Source organism: Erpetoichthys calabaricus, chromosome 5 (genome assembly GCF_900747795.2).
Source record: "Erpetoichthys calabaricus chromosome 5, fErpCal1.3, whole genome shotgun sequence".
NCBI classification, from domain to species: domain Eukaryota; kingdom Metazoa; phylum Chordata; class Cladistia; order Polypteriformes; family Polypteridae; genus Erpetoichthys; species Erpetoichthys calabaricus.
The window spans coordinates 222,271,676-222,292,786 of record NC_041398.2 but is presented as its reverse complement, the minus strand read 5'-3'; the positions used below and the strand labels follow the sequence as shown (position 1 = coordinate 222,292,786).

The following is a 21,111-nucleotide window of genomic DNA, read 5'->3' as shown; positions in this document are numbered from 1 at the left end:
AGATTGTGGGTTCGCTTCCCGGTTCCTCCCTGTGTGGATAGCGCTTTGAGTACTGAGAAAAGCGCTATATAAATGTAATGAATTATTATTATTATTATTATTATTAACTTGAGGGTGAATCATGTACTCAACGACAACAGTGGAAATTAAGGGGAAGTGCATTTATGACTGAAGCCAGGAAGCACTTCTTTAAGCCAAAAGTTGTGCGAATCTGGTACAAACTACAAAAACACTGTGTTGAAGCAGAAATCTTAATAACCTTTAATAAATATCTGTAAGACATATTGCAGCAGCTTAGCTATTACCTAAACAAAAGTGCTTAATGGACTGAGTGGTTTCCTATTGTTTGTTAATTTCTTTTGTACATAACAGCATGAATTTATATTTAGCTGAACAAACCAGTTGATATGAGGGTCTCTACAATAATGAATAAACAGTTTAACCAGTATATTAGATTAGGAGAATAAGTAAGGAAAACTAGTTATGTCAGTGACTATATAATCCTACATTGCACACGGAAATTTGTCAAATTATAAAAATATTTAGTGTATGGTAATAAACTGATTTTAGTTGGACTGCTAAAACTCCCACAGTATACAGTAAGTGTTACCTTTATAGTACAGCTATATAAAAGTTCTAACTAATTGAATAGAACTACCTTTTTGTGTATATGATACCCGCAAATTCTGGGTGGTCTTCCTATTCTTTGTAAAATACTGTAATAGACTAATTTTTTTTACCATTTTTTTACCGTCTGTGAAGAAATCCAAACATGGGTGAAGCACCACTACAGGCATCACCCAACTACTTGGTGGTTGGTTACCTTGAAGGCTAACCATGTAGAGGAAAGCAGCAGCGAGATCCACCTAACAACCAAACAGCATGTGCATTTTTATGGTATGAATTTCGAAAAGTCCGGACACATAGTTCTGGATTTTCATTGCTTATATAATTTTGTAGTAGCAGCAGTGGTGACAGTAAATTTAATTTTCTATGTGCAAGAAACACTGAATGGTGTATGCTGCAAATGCCTACATTTCACAGTGATTTTCTTAAGATTATGTAAAAGGATACAAATGAAAACAGTTTACAAAATGTGTAGTGTGATGCTATCCTAATAGCAACACAAACACCCAATATTTGACTTACAGAATAGCCATAAATTGGGCTTGCACTGCATTAGGTATTGGTTAAATGGTTAAGGAAGTAGATAAACATGATGTTTAATGAATTACTTTTGAAGTATACATTTTCTGAAAAGTCAGTGATTTTCAGAGTGCAGGATTCTTGATGCCAAGCAACAACAAACAAAACACAGTGATGCTGGCATTTGTCCCAGCAGCGTCAGGCCCTAACCAAGAATCAACCCCAGGCAGGACAATTTCTTCTCAGAACAAAGTCACAATCAAACTCACAACCATATACAAGCCTTTTGGATGTAAAGAAAAGAGGACTACCAAGTGAAAAAACTAATCATACCCAAAACTCTCCAGCTCCCCATCTTTCCAAGGGAATTGATTATTTATAATTTTGTTAAATTAGCTTCCCTAAAAAAAAACAAAAAAAAAAAAAACTCAGCTACAAATAGGCTGAATGTGCCTCATTGCCTGTTGAAAACACAGGCAGTTATTAGATGATCCAAGCTGATTTTTGCACAAAGCATTCTTTTTCTGCCAGTTTTTATCCTGTTAAGTTGTTGTCGTGTTTTAAATTTTCCATCTATCCACAGGGCACATGGGTGTTATCTGAGGTAACAGACAAGTTCAAGGCAGAACACTGATGCCTTTAAAATATTTTAAACAAAGCCTGTTAAAGCTGAAAGGCACGTAAACTTGTATTGAATGACCTGACAGACTTGTTTACTGTAGCTGCTTAACTCTAATACACATGACACACATATACACTTCCTTTTTTTGAAATTATAAACAGTAATTCATCTACAAACTAGGGCTATGACTAATTTGTTTTGTCACTTAAACAGTCAAGTTTATTTTGAGTTAGTCACATTGTGACTCATATCAGTATGCAGTGTGGGCCTCTTAAAGGCCAGTTTTGTTAATAAACTTACAGCACTATATGTTCACTTAATAAGACTGACAGGTGTGTATGCCACTGACAAGTCTAAATTTGTCATAATATTTATAAACTCAGTTTTAAAAAATTGTGTACAAATAATAAGTAGCAAAAGTATAGGTTTCTCTGTTAACACCCTGAATATCAAAAAAGTCAGAAACAATCACTTCATTCTCTCCTAAACAAATAAAGCTACCTGCATTTTTAAGTGTCTCGTGTGTCCTTACAATATTCAAAAGCACATTTCCATGCTTTATACAAGTCCTAAAAATACAATTCTTAACAAACCCACCTCTGTAGCCTTATTGCTTTATTTACGTTACTGATATCCAATTACCCAAAAGATATATTGCTATTTTAATATGAATGCACATATTTCAACATAAATGTTAAGGGTGCTAAACGTACACATGTACCATATGTACTTTTACAAGTTTCAGAATATTTACTTTGTTGGTTGTGGTGCGTCAACTAAGCACTAAGTGTGTGCACAGTTGTTTAAAAGCAGCAGGTCATAACTAAAAAAGGTGTTTAAAAGAAGTAGGTGAGTAAATATGAATTATCAATATACCAATACCAATAATTTGATTGTCGATCAATCACTTAGAATATGAAAGCAATGCATGAAGCACTTTAAGGCATAGAAGTTTTTATCTGTTGCATCTCTACATAATAATCATCTTTTTCTATCCTCTTAAACCTACACAGTACTTAATGTTTGGCAAACATCAGGGATTAAAACACTTAAGATAATCGTATGTAGATAATGTCTTTGCATCTTATGGACAATTACACTTCAAACTTCCCATCAACACAATTTTTCCACTGCTTTCAAACCAGAGTGGTGGCACTGAGGCAAGGAATCTGCGCTACCCATCGAAAAGTTACCTGTTCAAATCCCATAATGCCAGAAGTGACCTTAACCTGCAATTGCTTCATCCTGGGTATGACATTAACCTGCATCCAAGCCCTGCAAACAGGTCCTCCAACTTACACGGAAAACTTGGAAGATGGTGGCAGGACTGGCACTCCATGCAGCCACCGTTTAAAAAAAACAAACAAACAAACAAACAAAAAAAAAACTCATACTGTTCCTGTGTGGTGCTGAAGCGTCACCTGCTGCACTGTCCCAATCCAGGTGGTTTGTCCTGTGATGGGTGAGGCAACACGCTATGAGCTCATGCTCCTAACCTCCTCCTTCCAAGCCAGAAACTTTTCTAAAAAGGAACCTACTCAATTTTCCACACATCCCACCTATTCCAGAAGAAATACAGATTAGTCTTGAAACATCTCAATAATGTATAAAAACATTTTAAAGTCCCTTCCTTTCAAAGATCCTAGAGCAGGAGTCAGCGGGGTCATGCCGAACCTGTGTTACAATGTTATTCCGTGTGCCAACATAATTCTACCAATTTTGTTAATATATAGTATCAAAATTGGTCCGTTTATAATGGGCATACTTTTGAAGCCCATTATAACCGGATCTTGTATTATTGGTCAACACATTTATTAAAAATTGTATTACAAATGATAAATTCCAAGTTTTTTCAAAACAAAATTCATAGTTTGAATAAGAAAAAATTATCAAGAATTCTAATATGATTAATCATTATTATTATTAATCAAAGCTATTAATTAATGCGAAGCAATACATTCAGTGGCTTTATTTTTTGTTGCTATTATTTGACTAAAATAAGTAGTTTGTTTCTTAAAGCCAGAAACAGCCCTTTTTATATCTTCACTTTTCTCATCAGTTTTTAAATGTGGACTGATGTTTAGTTGGATAATGTCTTTGTACACTTGATGTACAACACACAACACTTTCACAGCATACCACACACATAGCATGATCCCTTTGTTGTACAAATCCATACTCATTCGTCCAAGAGTCTCAAAAAGAGCAAACATCAAGTTTTTTGTCTTTTATGAGTCATTTTAGGGCAATATATTACTTAATAATAACAAGAGTTTTGTTTTAATGTACCACAGCCTACACTGAATACATGGTTTCCCTTTACATTTGAGTCGCATGCGCAAAACGTAGGTGATGGCGCGAATGCATGCGCTGTAATTAAAATAAAATTTTTACTATATTTCAATTCAATCAGAGTGCCATTGAAAATTGTTCTGTGTGCCAAAGGTTGCCGACCCCTGTCCTAGGGTATGGTATAGGAAAGGATCTTTCACTTATAGGAGTATCTGTAATTGATTGACTGAGTGTAATGCCAATCTGTGGGAGACACAATTCTGGCTGGGTTGTAGGGGATCAAATACTTATTTCACTCAATGACATGCAAATCAATTTATAACTTTTATGTAATGTGTTTTTTCTGGATTTGTGGTTGATATTCTGTCCGTCTATCTGTCTCTCCATTAAAATGAAACTACCATAAAAACTAGAGGTTGTTAATTTCTTTGTAACTGACCAAATTTACAAATTCAGCAGGGGATCAAATAATTATTTCCCCCACTGTAACATGTCAGAAAAGGAGTAGAAGGGAGCCAGCTATGCACAGAACACACTCTAGCTCCATATATGCAAAGAATTCAATCTTCTTTAAATCTTTCTTAAAATTTGTTAAAATCATTTAATGATCACATTTATCTTGTTTAAAATTGTCCAAAATCTATCTAAGCCAAGATTCAACCTGTGAACATTGTAATCTAGCGCCAGTTTCCCTGGCCAAGTTCTGGGTGTGCACCAAATTAACATAATCCCGGACAAAATTACTATGACTGCCTCTCAGACACTCTTGGTGTCACAATCAACTTTAACCCATTAACAGCCATGTTTTTTGTACTCCTAGATGGGCTGAAAGTGGAGAAGGACAAATTGATTATAATTGCCTATACCTCACTACTGGAACGTAGACTTCTCTTGATTAACAGGAAGAATCCCAGCCCACCTTTTATAAGTCAGTAGATAACTGATGTTTTATACTATTGGAAACTGGATAAAAAATCAAATATTTCACTTAGAGGATCTGTTCAAAATTTTAAAATGTCAGCATCTAATTAATTTTAGAATCACCATTTATAACGGCAAAAAGAACATTCTCCCTTTTTTGTTCGTTTTTAAAAAGATTTGCACTTCTTGTTGGCTCTGTTCTCTTTCTCTTGAGTGGGGGCTGAATTCTGGTTTGCTTTGTTTGATTTGATTGTATGTAGTGTTATTTTCTTAGTTGTGTTACTCAGACCCAATCATATGGAATTTTATTTTATTCAAACATAACCAATTACAAACATAAGCGAGTGAAAAATGTGACAGCTCTTTACAAAACATAGGAATTTTTATAACATATTTAAAGAGATAGTGTGATGAAATGCACAAAAAACACATAAAAGTGCTTGTGATAGCTCAAACACGTTAAATTTCACTCAACCCAATTCTTCTTTGCTTTTTCTAGCAGTCAAAACAAAGGTCATCTCATGGACAATAGATTTACTGTTCCAGACTGACCTTGATATTTTGCAGTATGGAATGCCCGTTAAATGATACAGGTAAGAGCAGTCAAGGAATAAATTCATGCTTCCTTTTTCTTGCTTAACAGAGTAAAAATGTAGCAAGTGACCTTTATATTTATTTTTCATTATTATTATTTTATGAATTGATAGTCAACAGAATTTTTATGCACGTATTAATCTATTATTTGACTTTGAATGTTTGATATTAGTTTGTATCCATTGGTCTTTTTCTGTGGTTTTATTCATTGTGTATCCTTCCAGATGTTTATGAAGTGCTTTGAGTATGTAAAAGGTGTAATATAAATAAAATGCATTACCTCACCCACTATCTAAAATCTCTGCCATACTACAAGACTTTTTCAGCAATTTTCAGTTATAGAATTTAGGTTACATAATCTTGGATGGGACAATTGTGGTGCTTGTGTAGTCTGACATCCTCAGCCAAGTTAATCATAATAGTCTGAGTTTCACCCTGGCAAAATTAAACAGATTTGATGTGGCCTAAAATTGCAGGAACAGGCTTATATATGGATGCCACAGCGGACAACCAATTAGCTCTTACACAAGAAATGGGGTAAAATTGGTGATTTGCACCACTAAACCAAAACAAGCGCTTGCCAATCTAATGTATAGTGCTTTTTGTATCACAACAGAAAGGGGCAGAAAACCCAGCTAATTTGCAATATCTGGAAAGCATATGTTCAGGTACTGGTGCTGTCAGGCAGCATTTTAACTGTATCAGAATGGAAAGCTTGAAATACTTTGAAAATTGTGCTGAAAAGTCGTGAAACAGTTGTGTAATCCATTGTCCCCTCGGACTCCTTGTTGAGTAATCTGATAATGATACAAGTAAACCATTCAAAAATATAAATGGGCAGAACAGATTCTGGAGATGATATGCAAAAAGAGGTATGTAAAATACTGCACATCGTGTGAGGAGTGATTTTCTAAACTAGTGCATATCAAAGTTTGTTTTTTTTTTTTTTTTTTTCTCTTCAATTCTGTCAATAGTGGCAATCAATATGACTGTTATAGTTCACGTGCTATGGCTAGTTTTGGAGATCCCATTTTTTTTGCATCCATATCATATTTTTTCTACTTAATCACTACAAAAACCAAGAAAAAAACAGTCTGGTTTTTGACACTCATCTTGCCTGCTCAATATTTTATGTAACTGAATGTACAAAAATTACATGACAACTGTGTTAATTCAGGTTGTGTTGTCCTCTCTAAAGTGTCCCACTGAGAACTAACCTATGAAAGAACATTTTATTGTCCTAACTGGGAACTTCCTATTTCCTGGCTGTTCCATAGTATAATAAACTAATAGTAATAAAAGTCCTGTTGGAGATTCCCTGAAATACTTAAGATTTATTGCCGATTCATTACCTTAAAGAGCAGCAGTAAAGGAAAACAATCTAGAGAATAAAATTTGACTAAAGTCCCATTTTCACCTGACACAGCTAATCAACCATAAGAGTTCTGCTCTTTGGACAGAAAGTTTTGAAGTCTCTACACCTGACTTCAGATTACTAAGAGGATACATTTTCAAATTTAGGCTAGTTATTGCTTCCATACTGAAAGCATGGAAAAGGTTTAAGTGGTAATTTTGTTTGATTATCTGAGTGAAACACTTAGCTATAATCATCATCACCCCCAATAACTCATTCAAGTCCACAAGTGCACTGTAATATCTACAACTGCAGACAGATTAGCACAGTAAGGGAAAGAAGACACAGTTGTCCCATTACCTCACAGGTATTTTTTTTTTTTTATATAATTATTTTACACTGGACTGATCATTCCAAAAAAAAAAAACAATGGTTAATCAGAGTTGACTTTCCCCGATTATATTCAAGATTAGACACAGAAAATTGTTAAGAATTTTGCTGTGTCACAATAATAACCCTATAAATAAACCAACTCACTTTGATTTCTTGATTTCTACCCATTTCTTCAATCAAAGTCAGTGATAAGTTATTTACATGTACAATGCTGAAAACTCTTAAAGCTATATGAATTAGTTAGTAGCAGACAGATGGTAATGTATCATCTAAAACAGTACAGCAGCATACAGAGAGGAAAAATTAGTCACTAACTGTTCACTAGAGCTGCACCAGAGGTTTTTAAAAGACATCTTTCAATGTCTGGAAACAAAATTTGTCCAATATATTAACCAACCTACAAAAGGGCTAATAAGTTGTGTGACTTCAGAGTACACAGATACGTTTTCTGGTCTATTATGATATGTCACAAAGTAGATGTGCTAACATACTTCATCTTACTGTATAAACTCTGAATAGATCAAAAGCACAAAGTACAAAAAAATAAAAAATAAAAATCTATTGTTACATTTGACTAATCATAAGGAGGTCACACCAGAGCATGCGCTAAATAATGGACTTTACGAGTCACATTAAAAAAAATGATTCTGAAATAAATGTGTTTAGAACTGATAAAAAGTACACAGCCTACATTATACAAGAAAACACTCAAATTTCACAATATTTAGAAAAAATTCAAAATTAACAATCATGAACTAAAGTTTAATTATGTGTAATATAATGGTGTGGCACTTTGTGTTACTCTTTCTGGGATGAAGCTGGCACTTATAAGGAGCTTGCATATTCTCCCTCGTAACAAGGGATGGATGGGTTGTTGTTGTTTTTCCCAATCTGGGGGCCAAAATATAGGACACTGAGAGATCCATTACTCTGGGTGGCAGTATCTGTTAGGCAATGCTACACTCCAATGTATAGAAAATGTAATTGTTATGGGCAACCCTGTTGAAGTACCCCAGAGCAACCAGAGGAAGAAATCAGAAGGATGCTCCCATGTAATTCTGAGGATCTTGCTGACTTGGATGCATTTCCCAGTTAAAATTCTGACAAAGCTGGAAGTACTCCTAGTTCCAGAACAACAAGAAGCTTTTCATGTTCAGCCAGTTGAGTCAGTGTTGGGAGCACAGAAACAACAATAACAACTTGTTGCCTTATGTATAAACGGTACGTACGCACAAAAATGTTGCATAAGCCTGTTTCCACACTCACATCAATATGTACAAAAATTAAACTTGGCGTAACGGTACACACATTTTCACTGATGTCTCAGACCATGGATATGCATGTTTCTACTCAGCTCTGAAAATAGGCGGCACCCAGCGTAACAGCAGTGCTACTATTTCGGTGTTGTTTCCCTTTCTTTTTCATATTCGCAACAATCACGTGAGCTTTATCAAATACACAGAAATTAACTGCATAGTTTACAAATGTTAGGCACTTGACTGTAATCAATCTGTAACAATACAATGGTGCATGGAATGGCCAAATTATTCCAACAACCATGGCTTCTTTAGTGTTGCCAGACGACATCACAAATAGAAAAATTAAAAGAGTGTGTGTATTTGGAGATCATACTGGTTTCTTGTCTCATAATTATGACTGGCTTGATACAGATTTCCAAGAGCTATCCTCTTGGAGCTGTGTACTGAACTGGTGCCAGCTTTACAAAGGCAGACTTTGAAGAATTGTGCTCTCTCTGCTCCTTTGCAAGTTCTGTCCAGCCTCAGGAGCTTTCAATGTGAACTGGCTGAGCGATCGGGTATTTCTCAATCATCACTGAGTCATGCCATGCCAGCTGTATGGGATGGCATTTTCTGCTTTTCATCCAGATATACAAGATTTCCTTACACTGTGGTTGAACAGGCAGAGATCAAAGTGCAATTTACAGCAATGTCCAGTTTCCCTAATGAAATTGGAGCGGTCGACTGCAAACACATTGCCCTGTCACCAACAAACTGAATAAACAAGAGCAACCTTATAATGACCTCCACTCTCAGGCTGTGGTAGAACATATTGTAGGGCAGCTTAAGTGCATTTGCTGCTGCTTGGATAAGAATGGTGGAGTGCAGTTCTGTAGTCCACAGAAAGTGTGTTGCATTGTGCAAGCATGTAGTGTGCTGCATAATGTGGCACTCAATAGTGGCTTGCTCATACCTGAAGAGATGTGGTATAATGAACCTGATCCACCAAATGATCAGACAAATCAGACAGTGTTACAACTTTATTTGGATGTATATAGCAGAATGTAAAATGCAAGTAATAAGTAAAATGCTGGATACAAGTGTCTCACCAATAATCACCATCACTGAGCAGGTCATCCATTTCGCATTCGCTGAAATTCTACTTTTTTACTAGCAATTTGCCATTGTCTTTTAACAAAACATTAAATGGAAGGGGCTATTTATAATGATTTGCATATTTGAATAGAAAAAAAATTCAGGGAGGTGTCAGGGTGAGGCTGTAGGTTTGTGCATGTGCGTTAAAATTCTCATTGATTGGGACTTGTAAATTGATAGTATGTAGAACATTTGTAAGTTCTATGCAAGGCATTATACATGAGGCCCCTTGTGAGGAGGAAAGGGAGGACAGGAGTTGAGTATACCATTGTATAGTGTTTAGACATGTAAACGTCTTCTGGTGTGTTTTGGAAAATTTAAATGTCATTACAAACCAACAAACGTTCTCTGGTCCCACAACCTCAAGGACAAAGGCATTACAAAGGTGCCTATAGTTAGAACTCTGTAAAAGATATAAAGGGACATGCAACATCTCTGAGAGTGAAAGCCTTCATAGAACCAGAGTGCAGCAAAATAATTTTAATGTGTTATCTGTTTATATTTCAGGTGTTCTTGGTTAAACAGTGGGTAACCCTGGAATTAGGACTAGGGTGTGTCTTTATGCTTATGAATACACCCACACACTCTCCTACTCTGTCAATGTAGAATCTTCAATTACCCCGTCTGCAGCTCTTTGGGATGTGGAAGAAAAAAAAAAAAAAAAAAAAAAGATACACCCAGAGATACACAATTTAAACATGGAAAGAACGCAAACTGTAGCAATATGCCTGCCTTTAAAGCAATAGTCAATTTTCATGAATTTCACAGGAATCAAAATGTCAGAGTGAAGCAATTTTTCAATGGAGGCTATGCAATTTGAGAACAAACAAACTACTAATATAATATCTGGTGTTGAATAAGAAAAGAAAAAATATAAGCCGGCATTTTACACAACAAAACAATTAGAAAAAAATACATAATGAATTCACCAAATAATTTTCAAAATATTTAGGCTTAGTAATGTTACTAAACAAAATTTTAAAAACATCATTAGCAACAAAGGCTAGTAGAGAAGAAGCCCTTTTACCTGAATATAACTGTCCAGGCAGAACTGACAGTGAATCATTTAAATTAGTGGCATTAATTCTCAGTGTTTTAACAAAGAATCATAAAGGACTATTGCTAAGAATTAGATACTTGTAACAAAGTTCTTTTGTAACTGTGGTGAAATTGGCAGAATTAGATCCTGGAGTTTTAGCCAATTTTTGCCCGATTTCCCAATTGCCATTTCTGGATAAAATATTACTAATAATTATTTATAATCAATTGGTTAATCACCTTAACTCCAATAATTTATTTGAGATCTACCAATCTGGCTTTAGGCGTTATAATGGTGTTGAGACTGCCCTCTTGAAAGTACTCAATGACATCTCTATTATTACTGACTCGGGTGGTGCTGCAGTCCTTGTCCTACTTGACCTGTCCACTGCCTTTCACACTACTGACCATGAGATATTGCTGTTGCGGCTTGAACATCTTGTTGGGCATAAAGGGGCTGCTCTTAACTGGTTCAGGTCATATCTAATTGGCAGACACTTTTCAGTGACTTTAAATTCCTCTTTTTGTCTACTTCTCCTTTTAAATGTGGTGTTCCTCAGGGATCCATTTTGGGTCCTATTTTATTCTCTATATACCTTAACCCTATTGGAGCTATTTTTAGGAAATTTAACATTTCTTTTCACTGCTATGCCAATGATACACAGGTTTATATTCCCGTCTGCAACTCTGCAATGAATCAACTGCACAACTGTCTTTTTGAATTAAGATCCTGGATGGCTAATAATTTTATTGATCTGAATCAAAATAAAACAGAGGCACTTATAGTGGGTCCATCAGCTAAAGCCCAAATTGGTCTTGGACTTCTCAGCTCTTTCTCCGTCTTTTGCAAACCTCAAGTCCGCAATCTTCTGTAGTCAAGAGTTGCTTTTTCCAGCTTCGTCTTTTAGGTAAGATCAAGCCTTTTTTTTTTTAACCTTCTAGGGATCTTGAGAAAGCTACTCATGCTTTTATCTTTTCTCGCCTTGATTACTGCAACTCGCTGTATTCTGGGATTAGCAAATCCCTGATACGCAGGTGATAGTTGGTCTAGAATGCTGCTGCTCGCTTTCTGGTTGGGGCAAGAAATTCTGATTCTGTTTCTCCAATATTAGCTTCTTTACACTGGCTGCCTGTCAGTTTTTGAATTATTTTAAAATCTTGTTGTTAGTTCTTAAATCTTTACATGGGCTTGCTCCTGCCTATTTATCTGAATTGTGTGCTTTACACCAGCCATCTAGAGTGTCTAGATCTTCCAGTGAGTTGTCTCTTGTTGTCCCGTGTGCCAAGTGTAAAACTAAGGGGGACAGGGCTTTTGCAGCTGCTGCTCCTTGCCTGTGGAACTCTTTACCTCATTACAAAAAAGAAGTTGTCTACAATTGAACTGTTCAAAACAAGACTAATTTCTATTCACTTGCTTTCCATGATCTCCAGTAATACCGATGGTTTCCTCATTGTGACTATGTAATTTTACTTCTATTTATTTTATTTCTATTTATATTATGTTATTTATGCTAATTGTATGTTTTTACTTTTATTGTAAAGCACTTTGGCCACAGCATTCTTATGTTGTTTTAAATGTGCTATATAAATAAATTGCCATTGACAATACAGATATAACTAAAAAAGGCAGGACAACCAAAATTCAAAGTTACATTTTCAGTTTTATATTATGCCTCAATAAATCTATTTTAGAGTTGAACATAGCCAAATAGCAGCTTTAAATGTAAAATTGGTATCCTGTCTACTCAATACACAGGAAACAAAATAGGAAGTGAACTAATATACTGTACAGGATTTGGCCTCTTCTTCAGTTTAGCACATATAACAAGTAGTGCACAAGAGGAAACCAATTACATATATATTAAGCTTGTTTGGTTAAGCCGGTGGTTCTTAAATTTCATCCAGCAGCCCCATGCTGGTGGCAGGTTTTTGTTTCAACCAACTTCGGTTTAAAATTGGACACCTAGCATTATTTAAGCAAACTGTTATTTCCCAGTCTCTAGGTTACTGGGATCTATGTAGAAACTTAAAAAATAGTTCTGATTCATTTTATTAGAATGATTTGGGCATTTATATAGGTTACAAGAGCACAACTGAGTTTTTTTTATTTGATTTTTGAGATTTGACACTTTTCAATCTAATTTTTTTCCTCATTTGTTCTTGTTATTTAATCCATTATGAGTTAATGAGCATGTTAGTGGGTGTGCCATTGAAGTAGCTGCAATCTTTCAGCATTACGTGTGTTTGCCTAGGTGTGTACTCTGGTCATTATTAATTAGAATTGTTAAGACTAGAGGCCTCTGCCCCCTGCTTGCTTCGTTCGCCAACCCCCTGGCAGGCGTTACGTGCTAGCCACTTCGTGGATCTGCCACTCGCGTATGGGGAAGTGGATGTACAATTTAAACAGATTGTTACATATGCATAATAGAACTATTTTACATTACAGCGAGTAATTAACCATAGTGTATTTTAAAAAAAAAAAAAAAGTAATAAAGTGAAAGAAAATTATGTTTCATGTTGCGTTAAAGGCATTCATTGTGCTATATGTTTTTGTTCGGTTTGGCTTTGAAATTAACACGTAAATTTTGTGCCAGCAAAAGTTTACCTTTCAGTGGATATCATTCATCTCATATTTTGTAGTCGCTGTATTACAAAAACACAATATAGGATTTAATTTTGTATCAGTATGGATATCATTTCTCTCATATTTTGTAGTTGCTATATTACAAAATTAAATTCTATATTGTGTTTTTGTATCGGTAGGAATCATTAAAAAAAAAAAAAAAAATTTAAAATGAATTTGACAAGCTGTAAAAAATATAGCAGTCATTGTTTTTGTTCTGTTTGGCTTTGAAATTAACACGTAAATACTTTTTAAACTTACATTTTTAATATAAAACTTCAGTAAAAACAAATTTTTTTTTATTAACTTTGTCAATATCGCATTGAATTTTGATTCCATGTTTGGACTTGCATCGTGACAACTCAACATATAACTGCCCGTGAGTGAAGATTGTTTTTCTCTCTCTCCAATAAATAAACCAACTTTTTCAAATGTTTGTCCCTGTGATTTGTTAATTGTCATAGCAAAAGCTATTGTAACGGGAAACTGTGAACGTTTTAATACAAATGGCATATCAAGAATGTTATCCGTGGAAGATGTACTACATTACCTTTCCCATCGCCTGTTAAACTTTTACATGCCTTTGCCGTGTAACCGATCGACAATTTTCGTGTTAATTCGTTTGACTTCATTGTTTCTCAGTGCTAGAATTGCTTGTGTACTCATTTCTTATGTTGATAACCCTACAGCACTGTCGGGCATCACACTGGTATTTTCTAGGGGCACCACGAAAACTTTTGTAAAATATTTAAAATTGCTAGTGTTTTTGAACTTTTGGTTGATTAAAAAGATAAAGTTTAAAAAAAAAAATTTATGTTGGAAAAACAGATAACGGTTAATCAGATTGTTGAATAAATTAATGTATTTATTTTGAATGCAAGTTAAAATTTTCGCTGTTCACCATTCATCATAATATTAACGCCAGCGGTGTCAAAAACACATCTCGTGAGACTTAAAAAGTCTGATTGTTAGAAGATCTCGCTCACTGTATGGATAGAAGGCGGCGGAGCAAACACAGAACGAGAAAATACGAACGCTACATTTCGGCTCTTGCCGACGAGAGAGTGTCACTGTAGCTGCAGCTCTCACCACTTAATCGTCTGAGTATTACTATGGAAAAATTAACCTTATTTTCGCTCTGACACCGCTGATCAACACAGTAAACTTTGTAAACTCAGTGACCTTTTCCAGTTCTTTGTGGTGAAAAACATTTTGTTTTGACACAAGCATTCGATACTTCCTTGTAATTTAATTCTCAACGATTATCACTCGCTTTTTATTTACGGTAATTTTAATTAAACTTTATCTAGAAAAATTCATACATAGTTTATTCTAAAAACTCCCAAAAAACTTAGATGGAGAGATTTCTAATTAGAAAAGATGCAAGTGATAAGAAAGATAAATCGAACGAGAACAGGCAAGATAAGAAAACTGTAACATCAACAGGAAAAAAGCGTAAATACGATGAAGATTATCTTAAATATGGATTCATTCCATCTGATAATGATCCGTCACTGCCGTTTTGCTTGATTTGCCGAAGAACTCTCAGCAACGAAGCAATGTTGCCAAGTAAACTGCATCGCCATATTGAGAGAAAGCATCGTGAGCAGATGGGCAATCCGATCAGTTATTTCGAGAGTCTTACGGAAATGAAGTCTAAGAAACACGAGAGACTTCAAATGATCGACAAGGAAATGTGCGTCTGTCTTTCGAAAATTGATCCTCGCATCAATCTCATATGTGCTGAAAAACAATCTCAATGTTCACATTAATTAAATTTAAGATTTATCCTTTGATTCCTTTATTAATAAAATGTCTTTCAAACTTGTAAAATTAACTGTTTTTATTGGCGATTGTCCATAGATTGTGTCGTCATGACTTTATTTATGGGCGGTCCCTCAGGTGCGCCGCGAAAGAAAATTTTTGGACTTAGTGCGCCGCAACTCAAAAAAGGTTGCCTTTCAATGCCCTACAGAGTGAAATTCATCAATAAGATTTGGGCATAAGTCTTCTTTATTGGGAACTTAAAGTTAGGGGAACAAAAATTTATAAGAGCCGAGAGCGCAGGAACTGTGTCTGACAAAAGCATTCATACAAGTGAGAGGACCATTGCCGTGTTTGAAAATGGTTGAGAGGAGGGCTGGACTTGGGGAAAAAAAGTCTCTTAGCAATACTCGTCTAGAGATTTTCTTTTATAAGAGATACACAATTAAGGGAGCAAACTAAACAGAAAAGGGCAAATTAGTAGGAAAACAACAAATGGGAGTTAAACATTTAAAACTATGGAAATTAATTTCTGATAATGTTAAATGTCTTACAAATGTAAACATTACACTGTTGTGCTTTTCTGAATTCAGAATAAAAGAAGAGAAAAAACGACCAGCTAACCGAACAATGAAATCAGAAGTAAAATGAGTTGCGGAGTGTGATACAGGTAGGAACAAAAACCTGCAGGCACAGGGGTCACCAAGGGCTGAGTTTGAAAATGATGGGTTCACACAGCTAAGCTATCCCAGTACCCAATTTATAAAATATAACATAAAAATCGTCAGGGTTTCCACTTCAACTACGTATTTGATTCCAGATTCCTACAATCCTTTGTGTAAAAGAACTGCTTTCCATTTTCATTCTAATGAGTGTCCCTGAATATTTGATTCATAACTTAAGCTAAAATTCATCCATCCATCCATTTTCCAACCCGCTGAATCCGAACACGGGGTCACGGGGGTCTGCTGGAGCCAATCCCAGCCAACACAGGGCACAAGGCAGGAAACAATCCTGGGCAGAGTGCCAACCCACCGCAGGACACACACAAACACACCCACACACCAAGCACACACTAGGGCCAATTTAGAATCACCAATCCACCAAACTGCATGTCTTTGGAATCATCTGGATAAAATTCATAAAGGCCTTTATTAATTTTAAAGAACTACATTAGGTCCCTACATAATCATGTCTGTTCACACAAAACTTTTTGACATAACTCATCACAGACCATGACAATACCATTACTGTTTATATTTGCTCCTGTGTGTGGATGAGCATGGTGTGAAATCAAAAGGCACCCTTATCCAGTATTGGATTGGTTCTTGCCTTTCACTTGATGAGGGATGGACAGGCTTTATTCCAACATGACCCTGAACTAGAAGGTGGTTTTGGAATGTTACGACTGCACTGTCCTTCCCAAATGCTCAAAGTGATGTAAAAATGTTAGGGGGAGTAGACATGAAAAAAAAATGTACTGAAAAACCTACATCTGCAAAACATTAACAATTTAAAAAATAAATTAAAACACTGTGCCAGCAAAGGTTTACCTTTCAGTGGATATCATTCATCTCATATTTTGTAGTCGCTATATTACAAAAACACAATATAGGATTTAATTTTGTATCAGTATGGATATCATTTCTCTCATATTTTGTAGTCGCTATATTACAAAAACACAATATAGAATTTAATTTTGTATCGGTAGGAATCATTAAGAAAAAAAAAATTAAAATGAATTTGACAAACTGTAAAAAAATATAGCAGTCATTTTCATGATGAATGAGGGGTATGAACTTTGGCCTATTAAAATATGCTTTTACAACAACCACAGAAATGTTAGCTTTAACCCTGGAGAGAAGGAAATTAGTTTAAATGGGTGAATTTCCTCTATAACATTAGCAAGAAGGCAAAAGGATTCCAAACCCCACTCACCATATGACTGCAAGATCACCTAAGTTATGTGTTGGTTTGCTAACCGTAGTATTAAGAACATAAACTGTTAATGTATAAAATTAGCAGTGAAATTAATGGCTTGCAGCAGACCTCGTTCACTAAGCTGTATCACAAAAGGTTGGAGAGAAGGACAACTCAGTTCTTTCAGACAGTATTCATCCTCCTGTTTTCTAAATTTCAACTGTTGCCATTTGGCTTCAGGTTTCAGATTCCCAATGGTATAGAGCAACAGGCTGAAGAACTCTTACTATATTGCTAGAACTTTAAGCACTTTGAATTATGTTTCTTCTAATAAATTTGCTAAATTATGAATTTTAGGATTCAGCGGGTTGGAAAATGGATGGATGGATGAATTTTATATACTGTTAAAGATAATTATTCTTCACACTAATCCTGAGAGTATGTACTAATAACACTAGTTTTCATTTGTTGTGCCTTTGTTTTTCTCTTGTATCTTTGTAACAGTGCCTTATGCTTTGTACCTAGCTGCTGCATGTAAATTTCCCTCTGGAATAAGAAAGTCTACCTAACCTACTTCCACTACACCAAAATAGACCACCATAACGGTCATATGAACTTATAAAAAAAAACAAAAAACTCAAAGCTAATCAATAATCGTACATAAGTGTATTTTTTTCTTTGTAAAAAATTAAACGACTAATCCATCAGTTATGATTCTAGCGGAACCACTGTTGACAGATTGTTGCATGTTGCAATTTAGCGTACAAAGTTCATCAATTCTGAAAATACTCAATGGCCACTTACGGTTCATATATAAAAGTGGCATTTGGGTGTATTTACAGCCCATTAGCAACTTTCTTCACTAATCTTCCCGAGATTTCCCATTTTTGGTGACCTGTTTACTTAATCCTTGCTGTCCCACACGTCCCAACCCCCAACTTTAGCCATGTGGCCATATCTTACCTTCGTTGTACTTTGGTTAATATTACACGTACACCACAGATCAAAGAGGCGTGCCCACACTGACTGCTTAAAAGTAAAAATCCTTATATCGCTCAATAATTCGGTAAGGAAAATTACGAAAATGCGATCTACTCTGTGCAACTAATGTAGTCTAATAAAATCAGTAAACAACATAAAGAAGTTGAACATCACCTGATTACTTCCACTGTTGTCCCACCCTTCACTTTGGACTACGGGGGTGCGCTACAAAAGAGGCCACGAGAAAACAAAGGTAACTGGAAACAAAATCGAAGTTGTTCATTTCGCTAATGCAACCCATGAATGTCTCCAATTACTTAGGAATTCTTGTTAAAACCTAGCATTCATAATTCCCTTTTGGTAAACATACACAGCACGGCGTCTATGCACCAGCCGCCTCCCCTGTGCCTTTCCTTTCGAAGTGGGTGAATCGGCCCAATACAACATGCACAGCAGCAAAGTCCATGTCATGCCATTTGTTCAAAGTGCCTCACTATAGTCTAAATAACATATGCAATAGCTATACTGTCTGGCAACATAAAATGTCTTTCTAGAAAGTGTGTGTAGTGCGTATCCAGTTATGTTAAAATAAATAAATAAAAAAACTTTAAAGTTTTCTTTTCCATTCCTTCACACCCTCATAAACAGCAATTAACAACCTTGCCTCGACTCACCTTGTCTGCCCACGATCTCCGCGACGTGTTCGGAGCTGGGAACTCCTACACACTCTGTGGTGTTAACGCTCTTCCTCCGTTGCAAAGACGGCGGATCGCCCTCAAAGACGGACTCTGTGTAACCGGGGTTCAACGCCATAATCATGCTGGCAACTTGCTGCGGATGATCATCCACACCTCCATTATACAACATTACGGGCTCCGAGGCCTCCAGTTCCGAAAACATCATCGAGCCTAAATCGTGGATCCTGGCCTGCGTGGCGAGGTGCGTGTCGTCGTCTTCCAGTGCGTCTCCTTCTCTTTCGTCACCGTCTTCTTCGTCTTCGTGCTGCTGCTGCAGCTCTTCCTGTTGATGTCGGATCATTGGTGATCGATCCAGCATTGATTCAAGCACCCCAAACCGGGATGAATGTTGCCGGTGCGCCGAAGCGAGTAACGCGTCCCGCGGCTCCTGGTGATTCTTCGGGCCGTGGTCATCGAGGCCTAAGTCGGCAAGCCTTTCTACCACCAGCGGCGGGAGCTCAGGCTCTGTCTCCTCGGCAACCAGCAATGATGTGCTACTGGGCATGGTTTTAGTTTAAAAATGTAAAAAAATATATTAAAATAAATGTTAAAAATAATATGTTTATATACAGAATTTTTTACAATAATAAAAAAATAAAAGCGCCCGCGCCGGTTGAAATATGGGAATCAATGTGTTCCGGGAGGCTTGCTATCTTTATTGTTTCTTTTGTTTCATCGCCCAGCCGCAAACTGCTACGCCCGGTTTAAACCAAAGATGTCATCCATTGGCTCTTGCTACTACAGCTCCCGGATATTACTCCATTCGATTGCTCCACTGGTAATGATTGACGTCTAGTTACTGCTTGTGATAGGATGACGTCGGTAACAATTAACTTTTTCGTTCAGTCCCGCCCCACTGTGGGCAAAGCGAAGTCTATCGTATGTTCGGTCGATCCAAATCAAGTGGGTAGGTTACTCCAGGAACGACCGAAAAATTGCGCTTGTAACAGCTCCTGGAGCCGATTGGTGTGTTTTAGTCTATTCCAATTAAAAAGGGAAGTTATATGTATGACACTTTGGTTTTCAGTTTAAAAAAGTATGTCAGTTTTTGCACATCATTCGGCGTGAGTGTTGCTCTTTATGCAAAATAAATTACGGTGATGGATAGACTTTAGAGTGGTACGCGTAGGACTTTTTAAAGATTTTCGGGTCCGTACGTTCATCTGCATTCGTATTCCTGAAGGGTTCGAGTGAAAAGGGAGCTAAAAGCCTTTGTTTTACATTACACAGAAGACACGCAGAGTACGGATGATCAATCGGGTCTCAACACGGGCGTTTTAAAATCTGCGAAAATGTTGCGGCATTAAAAATAAAACTTTCACCGGTGGAGGTGTGCAGTAGGCCAGATTAAGATTCTTCGGTGACCCTGAGCATCAGTATCCCCGGTACCCCCCGTATTCGCGCACAGAGAATGCAATTTATTTTATAATTAAGTCATAATGTATAATGATTTATATAAGAAAATTATAATGTTAATTAAATAATTTATAATGCAATTTATTTTACACCTAAAACATTTATTCTGACAATATTAAAAACAAACAAGCTTTCAAAGGACAGACACTTGGACCCAGTATTAATATTCTTAAACGTCATATAAGTGTTGGAATCTGTTATCAATCATGATTGTTAATGATGTATTAATCACAATCTTCTTGTTCTAGTGTTAAAAAACACGTATAGCTTTGTACAGTCTTTTTTGTCCCAAAATAGAACCAAACAAAAAAAATAAAGCCTGAGCAGTTCCCTTGCAATTATACTGCATGTACTAAAAGGGAACGCAGGAGAAGAAGTTAGATGTGGCAGAAATGAGAATGCTAAGATGGATGTGTGGATTTACAAAAAAGGACAGAATAAGAAATGAGAGAGTCAGAGGTACAACAAACGTGGGAGAGATATCTAAGAAAGTAAAGGAAAATCCATTGAAGTGGTGTGGGCATGTGATGAGGAGGGGCAATGAATATGTGGGCAAAAGAGGGATGGGAATGGAAGTCAGAAATGGGAGTAGATGAAAGGGAAAGAGTAATCGAGCATGGAAATAAAATGTGAACAAAATGATGCACAACAAATGGGGGTGTTAAATAGAAAATCAATTATCACTATAATATTCAGTCTGTGCAGGTCAAATTATAACAAATCAACAAAATAAGGCAAAGCACAATGACTTTCAGAGATGTGTACAAAAGCTGGACAATCTATAAGTCTAAATATAGTGCTGGAGAAAAAATAATAAATAGGACAAAATGTTTTCTTTTCTAAAATAAAGACCCTTGCCTAATGCTATTTCCTTTACTTGCTCTGTGCAGATTCTACCTGCCGATCATCAGGCTGGG

At 36.2% G+C, this 21,111-nt stretch overlaps 1 protein-coding gene across 1 annotated transcript in view; it reads right to left on the bottom strand.

Annotated features, from left to right (window-relative positions):
• The window catches only part of LOC114652265 (RNA-binding E3 ubiquitin-protein ligase MEX3C), a 35,041-nt gene extending 15,550 nt beyond the window's left edge, over positions 1 to 19,491 (bottom strand). The window contains exon 1 of the mRNA XM_028802575.2: positions 18,716 to 19,491. Coding sequence (XP_028658408.1) covers positions 18,716 to 19,283 — 568 coding nt within the window. The 5' untranslated portion in view covers positions 19,284 to 19,491. The remainder of the gene's footprint in view (positions 1 to 18,715) is intronic.
• Between the last annotated feature and the right edge of the window lie 1,620 nt (positions 19,492 to 21,111).